This window comes from Eublepharis macularius, chromosome 4 (assembly GCF_028583425.1).
Source record: "Eublepharis macularius isolate TG4126 chromosome 4, MPM_Emac_v1.0, whole genome shotgun sequence".
NCBI lineage: Eukaryota > Metazoa > Chordata > Lepidosauria > Squamata > Eublepharidae > Eublepharis > Eublepharis macularius.
Genome location: NC_072793.1, coordinates 118,419,401 through 118,427,555, shown reverse-complemented (window position 1 = coordinate 118,427,555; position 8,155 = coordinate 118,419,401). Strand labels below are relative to the sequence as shown.

General features: G+C 40.3%; 1 protein-coding gene across 1 annotated transcript in view; it reads left to right on the top strand.

The window, feature by feature from the left end:
- The first annotated feature begins 4,550 nt into the window (after positions 1 to 4,550).
- The window catches only part of IL17RD (interleukin 17 receptor D), an 85,704-nt gene continuing 82,099 nt past the window's right edge, over positions 4,551 to 8,155 (top strand). The window contains exon 1 of the mRNA XM_054977645.1: positions 4,551 to 4,697. Coding sequence (XP_054833620.1) covers positions 4,572 to 4,697 — 126 coding nt within the window. The 5' untranslated portion in view covers positions 4,551 to 4,571. The remainder of the gene's footprint in view (positions 4,698 to 8,155) is intronic.

Here is an 8,155-nt window from a genome sequence, read left to right as displayed (position 1 = left end):
AAAGAGAAACTGAATGTGAAACTTTGAGTTCAGCAGCATTTCAGAACATCTGAAGATGATGTTTAATTTTGTCATTTGATTTTACTTTGTACTTTGAAGCCAGGGGCAATTAAGAATAGTCAAAATATGATAGTTATTTTGTAGGTTATGTTCAGATACAACAGCATCTAATTAATTGCCAAAAGGAGGAATGGACAACTCTGACAAAATATAGGATATGACAACATGATCCTAACTTTAAAATCCCCATTCTTGAATGAGAAACTTGTCTAGGGTCAAAGGTTCAACTTTCCAGACTCCACAGTTGTTTGTTCCTGGAATGTATATTGAAACCATTTCTCACCTACTAATTGTCTTGCCTGTAACCCACAATTTGTGCCTTCCTGCCCATCTGGACAGCAATATTTGTTGACTAGACTCCTAAAAATTAGAATTGAGCTTGTTTAAGACTCTAATTCTATGCAGATTCCACTAAACAGTGTGTGATTTACTTCTGAATAAACATTCATTGGGTTAAAATACAGGATAGATACGAATTAGATCATAGTGAACTTTCATAGAGAAAGTCTGACACCTTTAAAGGTCAAAGAAACAATTAAATGAAGTGATATAATCTCTTCCTCCACAGGAGATTTGATGTCTCTTGACTTCAAATAGGGATGCAAGACCCCCAGTGGGGGTGGGGGATCCCCGCCCCCGCTCCCCACACTCTTCCCTCACTTACCTAACCAGTGTGTGTGTGTGGGGGGGGGGTGCACCGTCCCAGCATGCTCCCCTGTGGCGCTGTGCACTCCTGTGCACAGCAGCTGCTGGGATCAGGCCTGTTTTGGCCCGGATGGGGGGCACTGTGGAGTGCTGTGGTAGTGCCCAGGTATAGCATATGCACCATTCAAGTCTGCATGGGACTAGCTACTAGAGTCCTAGAATGAGTCTCAGGCACATCTGATGTTTGCACCAAATATGTATTCTGATTGGCTGCCCCTCACACCATTCATTTTGATTGGCAATCCCCAAGCACCATCCTTCTGCTGCATTCACAATGTTTACATCTAAGTTAATTTACTTTCTTTGCTTTTCCTTCTATCTTTCAGAGTTTTCCCATTCAGCTTTGCTAAATGTTCAAAATACATCACTCAATATAAAACAGAAGAAAGATAAGCTTCGCTTTGCAAAACTGACATTTGCAACATTTGCACTGACATTGAATTAAATAAGAAAGGTATTCATAGATCCATGCCTGCTTTACATGTGACTGTTGCAGGTTCCCACCTGCCTAGGTCTAAAGGAAGGGATAAAGTGCCATTGGCTACCAGAGGTAAACATCACAGACAAAACGAGATAGTGGAGGCTCACTTTATAGGTATTAAGAAGTCATCCCAGAAGAATATTTTTAGTTCTTTGACTGTGTTTGAAGATATTTTTTTTGAAAACAGCAATTCAAAGCCAGATTAGATTAAACAGGAGTTCTGATATGTGCACAGACTTTTCCTGCTGGAATTATATTAATTAATTTTACTGGAGGTGGAGATGGAAAGAAAAGATTGGCTTCCTCCACTGACATTAATGGATTGGGCACAAATGTGTACAAAAATAAACAGTACATTGAGACTATAACCATGGCTGTGTTCTTCACTGATCAAGATGGGGATTTTGAATGTTGAGAATACAATGAGAGGGAGGGAAATCAGCCCAAATGTGTTTTACTATCCTTCTGTGGAATTCAATGCCCAAGAGGCAGCAGATTCGTGATAGATTTATTCATAAGACAAATGACACTTGGTTGCGTTTGGCAAGTAATAGCCAATCATATGCAGAGTCAGTTGTGTGCATGCCCATTGATTTCAATGAGTTTCAAACCACCTCTGAACGTCTCTTGCCTTGAAAACCCTACGGGATCGCCATAAGTTGGCTGTGACTGGACAGAACACCCACACGCACAGGTGCACTTAAATGTTGCATAGGATTCAGCTGCCAGAACCATCTCTGTATGAGCAGTATCTTAGTGATTTTGGAGCTCTGGACAAAAGTCAAGGATGGGCCCCCCATACTATATATAAAGAAATGTAAATAAATACCTTCTTTATTCCCACCCAACTCATTCTGAACAAAAATAAAGCACCCAGACTGCACAAGGTTCCCACAGTACTATCATTCCACAATGCGTGCAAAACTGACATGTTCAAGAATGTATCCTTGGAACTAAACTAGAACTGTAGGAGGGTAGAAAAGTCCAGAAGGGTGCCTCCTTATGGGAATGGGGAACGTGTACTGTGTTGCATGGTACCACTGTATTTCCACATTCTACACTGCTCATACTATGCTGGCCTGGATAGTTTGCTGTTCACATTATCATTCAGTTTTGTATTCCTAGTCCTATTGCATTGCTCATTGGATGTCCTATACTGTATGATTATATTGTTACTCCCATTGTCATTTGATATTCATTTAAAACATTTCTGTGCTGTCTTTCCACCCAAACAGGGTTCTCAAAACAGTGAGCATCCAAATATTAACCTTTAAAACATTCAAGCAGCATTTAAAATATTTACACAATTAAATAAAAATATACAAACATAAAACAACCAGGGAAGGCAATAAGAGTCGGGGATGCCAAATAAGAAAAAAAATGTGTTCCTATTCCCATTGCATTGTTTATTAGATAGCCTATATTGTATAATTACATTTCTTCTTTCTATACTCAGTAATCCACCTTGAGTCTCAGTCAGAAAGGTGCTTTAAAAAGGACAATTAATTAAATAAATAAATAAAGCATGCCCCTTCAAGAATGCACTGCCATTGGCTTTTTGATTTTTATGTCATTATTTTATTTACTTTATTTATAGACCACTTTTCTCACTGACACTCAGGGCGGATTACACTATGCTAATAAATCACCCAATCAAAAGGTTCTCTACCACCACTTTCTATCATTCTCACAGGCTGTCAGATCCCGGGATGGACCCTGGGCAATTGCCCCTTGGGATCAAACAAGGAATCTTTGGTACTTTGGAAGACAGTTGCATCTCTTTTTATTTTTGGCTGTTGATGGCTGATGGTTTATAAACGACTGTCCATAGGTTTGTGTGGCAACCTAACAGAAATGTTTGTTACCAATTAACATATCTGGACATAGTTACAAGGACAAATTGTACTGAAACAGCACCAAGACATGTTTTTGGGTATTGGCTTTGACAGTATCTACTCATCCCTCTCCAGTCTGATAGACACGTTTCAGTATGGTGTTTTCAAAGAACAGTTTCTAAGGTTCCAAGATCTTTGTTCATTTTATTTATTTATTTTATTTATTTACATTATTTATAGTCCGCTTTTCTCAGAGACTCAAGGTGGATTGCATAGTGCAAGTCAATATGAACAATGGCTGGGGTGTTCAATAAGCAATACTGTAGTATGGATTGCAAAAATTTGAAAACAAGCAGGAATCTGATACAGACCTGAAACAATGCTGAAACCAAGCATAAGTAATTTAACATAATGTATTAAATAACACAGAAACTACCCAGTAGAAGCATACTTGCAACAATAGACAATACTTAGTAGTATAGTCTACAGTCCCTATTCCTTTACCAAAGCATCTCTCTGAACCATTTCCTTATAGTTTGGCTATTCAGTAATTGTGACAGGATTCATAAAGTTGTGCACATAATTTGCTGGAATGCAGCAGAATGCTTAACCCCATCTATTAGGGTCAGAATTTAACTATGGAGCAAAATGTGAAATTTGAGATAGTGGAATGGTGTCCAACACAGTAGATTATTAACGCCCATAACTCTTCTTATAAGAAAAGGCAAAGTAAGGGACAAATATTTTTATTTATTTAACTTTATAGTCCACCTTTCTCACTGAGACTCAAGTCTGATCAGATCACCCAGTGCAAAATAATTTAAGTGAACAGGAAGTGAACATCCAATAAACAATGCAGTAGGATCTGGATTACAGAAATCTGAAAAGGGAACTGAAATGAAGCTGAAACCAAGCATAAGCATTAACATGACACGTGAAATGATGTAGGAATTACATAGTAGGATCCTACATAGCAACAGATAGTAGTTATACACATTTCTACTGTGTACCCCAAACTCCTACTGGAGAGTATTTTTGTTTCAAGGAGTGTAAATACCACAGGAGTGAAGTTGCTTCTGTGTCCTTTGTGAAGATCCTCACCTCCCATTCCTTTCAACTTTCTTTTGGGGAAACAGCTGGTTTTGCCTGAACAGCTTCTTCTCTTCCTTTGATGCGAGGAAGGAAAGAAACGTCTCACTTGATTTTACTGCATCTCAGATGTTGCAAATTAAATGCAAAGAGTGGGGGGAGGAGAGGGCAATTGACCTCCGCGCCCAGACACATGGTGGTGGTGGTTCAGCCCCTCGTCGCCTCCCGCCTCTCCTCTCCTCGGAAAGGTGGGGGGAGAAGAGAGAGAGCGGCATGAGTCGGCGTCCTCTGTCGCGCATGCGTGCCGTTTCCTCTGCCCTCCCCTGCTCGGCTTTTCCAACCTGAAGTTACTTCTGGAGGCTGGGTCCCGGTCTGCGGGCGCTGCTGCTGCTGGCTAGGCGATGGCACCTTGGCTGCAGCTCTGCTCCTTTTTCTTCTCTCTCACTGCCTGCCTTGACGGCCAGCGGCTCGCCGTGTCCGCAGCAGGGACCAGGAAAGGGCCAGCGGCTGATGCTTGTGGCTGGAGGGTAAGGAAGAAAGCAGCTTTTTTGATTTCTTGGGGGTGCGCTGGGCTGAGTGGGCTTTCCGCTCCGCAAGCTCGCGCTTATTGGGGAGCGCTGTTGTGCCAAGGTGGCTTAGGTGCCAGCTGCTTCTTGGGCAGGGGGAGTTTCGGAATCCGCTGGGTGGGGGCAGTCGCAGGTGGCGTGCTTAACTTGGCCCGGGCACCTTTCCATTTCGGGACGAGATGTGGTTGTGAAGCAAATGTGGCTCTGAAACACACGCTCCGTCTCCCTCTTTCGAGCGTCTTGTGGGCAGTTGCAGGGTGTGGGGTAGTTGACGGAGGGGGTCGCCTGCCTTTGCGTCTGAAGGAAGTCTGCGCAGGGGAGGGGGCGGGGGGCAGAAGCCAGCAAGTGTGAAGTCGCTCAACAGGTCTTTTATCCGTCCCTCCTGCCTCCCCTTAACGAGACCTGCCCTGGGAGAGGGGATGAAAGGCGATTGCTTGGCCTTTGTTATTTTAATGATTCGAGGCTGGTTTGGCTACAGGCCTGGCCGTTAGACCGAAGGGGAAATGTGTGCGTGTGTGTGTGTAAAGGGATAAAAGAAAGTTTTAGGGCTTTACCTTTTGTCTCTGTTACCAGCTTGCTGCCTACCAAGTTTCTTCTTAGGTTTCCGTGAGTCTGACTTTTGTACAGGTCTTGCTTTCAATAGCTCTCGTTTTTCAGTTCTATCTTCAGCCTTATTAAAGATTCTAGATGGATGCTTGTCGAAAGGCATGAGTGACTTTCATTGCCTCTCTCTTTTTGTTGGACTGTCAGAGAGATTTCCTTGGGTTCAGATCATAACATTGAGAAGAGGGGAAAAGTTACAGGAAAAACACAGCCCTCTTCACTCCCCCTCTCAAAGCTGGTGGAATCTATAGGGAGTACATGAGAAAAGACAAGTGTTCACAAAAAATATTCTAAAAGAAAAACAGTGCCAAAGAAGCCAAGGTTTTGTAAAGAACTTAACTTTCCACTACATAGATTTGCAGCTGGATTTTCATTAACCAATATGTCTAGATTGAAAGTATATTCAGCTGCTGCTTCTGTTGACTGTATGCATATTTTAAATCTAAGTGTAGGTCCTGCAGATTTAATAGGCGTTAAAATACATGACTTTTTCTTTGTTTTTTAATGGATATTAAGGAATGCGGCAATTGTGTTAATCATGTTTTCTGAGAAATGCACTAATTGAATCTCCTTATTGTAAACACATAGAAAGATCTTCTATTTTCAAGCTTCTAAAAAATCTTTAGAGCTTTAAATTTATGATATAACATGAAGAAAACATTCTGTCCTGTTAAAACAAATGTAAAGTTATATACTTTTAAACAATGGCAAATGTAGTCTGTATTTCTATTTCATTATTCTGATTTTTCTTGTCTTGGTTAGTGATTAAAATTTACTGGTGTTGGTTATACAATTTTTCTTTTTTGAGGAAACAAGTGCTGTTGGCTGCAGGATGGGATCCATTGTCTTGTTTGTGTAGTATTTATCTTGGGCTGCATGTAAGTTTTGAATAGACTTGACATACTATTAAATGACTGATGGCCCCTGTAACACATTGTCTGCTCTGGGGCAAGGCAGCCTTTGAAGTGCTACCCTGTAGGAAGTAAAAAGACTATTTGCTCTATTAAAATTCCTTGGTATTTCCTCTGTTTAACCACAGGCCACTTCCCTTCTGCCACTCTAAACACTGCAGGGACACTGACTGATTGAAAAGGCACAAGCCCTGAAGTAATTGCATCCCATTCAGGCAGATATCCTTAGTGTAGCTTATTTATAATGAGTATAATCTAGATGAAGCGTAGATACAAATCTTGAAAAACAAAAGAAGAAAAAGAAAAGTAGTTTCCTTGACATCTGAGAGTACATTCTAGGGTAAAGTTGTGGATTGTGATATTTCTTTAGCTATTAATTTTTTGCACAATACTAACCTTGTTTATTCACTGAGTGGTATGGGTAATTTTACAAACAGTAGTTAATGAACACAGACTAATTGTGGGAATGGAAACAGTATAAAGAATGTGTAGGACCAGGTATTTCAAAATATTAGTAGATGCAATACCTATCAAATTTGTATCAATTTAAGGCTATGATATTTAATTTGCTGTCCAAATTATCATCTTGTGATACCTTAAAAAGAGTACTTGGTTGCATAATCTTTTAACAACCAGAACCTGCTTTGTTAGATGCGTGAAAAGTTACAGTTAGAAGGTGCACATGCATTCATATGTACAGAGAGGGAGATGCTTATAACAAGGTAAGATCAGTGGGCCAAGCAATCCAAAACATAGGTGAATTACATTCTATTGCAGAGAGCAGATGAAAACAGTCAAAGGAACAATGTTTATTTAATGTATTACTATAAAAATTAGAAAAGAGAATATAAAAATCTTTATTTCAGATGAGATTTATTCTAGTAAGTGTATTTACATACAGCCTGTCCCTTTGAACTGAGTCAGGGTGCTAAGTATACATGCTTAGGGTTGTAGTACATGTTGTATTATAGATGATGGCTAATTAAATCTATAAAGCAACATTGTAAAAGGCCCTTTAATAAAGCCCAGCTGCTTTTTCCAGCAGCTACATAAGGGTAGGACTTTGATGTGAACTTGCCCATTTAATTATTCTTAAAAGATGGGGCTTGTGGTATTTTACTAGGATATAATAAAAGTGACAGAAGGATAATTCCTTCTTGATGAACAATAAATAAAACTAAAATTGTTCATGATTTAAATGTGAAAATAATTTTCATTTTTTTAGAGATGTTAAAGGCTAAGATTAAAAGACACAAATATCTCTTCACTAAAATGATTGTAGTTTTAGTTGGGAAAGTAAAATACAATATTAAAATTTATCTCGTTTATTCTTTTTCTTTTGTGATAGTTCATAATAACATTTGTGGAAATGTTTACAGTCTTATTACTGATTAGCCAAGAGCTGCTTTGCCTGAAATCTTGATATGGTGATCTCACAATGGAAACAGACTTTCATGCTGAGAGTTTGGGTACTGCAAAGTCTTTGAAGATCTAGCACCCATTGGGTTATCCTGAATATGCACAGACAGGGCTTTTTTTCAGGGGGAACGGAGTTCCGGAACCTCTTGAAAATGGTCACATGGCCACTGGCCCCGCCCCCTGATCTCCAGACATAGGGGAGTTTAGACTGCTCTCTACACCGCTCAGTGGTGTGGAGGGCAATCTAAACTCCCCTGTCTGGAGATCAGGGTGCGGGACCATCGGCCATGTGACCATTTTCTCCAAGGGCAACCCACTGAGTTCCACCACCTGTTTTCCCAGAAAAAAGCCCTGTGCACAGGTGATCTGCAGTATCCGTTCTGAGAGTGTTCATCCTCTGGTGGGGGGAGGCTAAGGGAAGTGTCCTCACATTCCCTCAACAGATAAGAGAAAGGGCCAACAATCTTTTGGTGTTTTTTCTTTAAT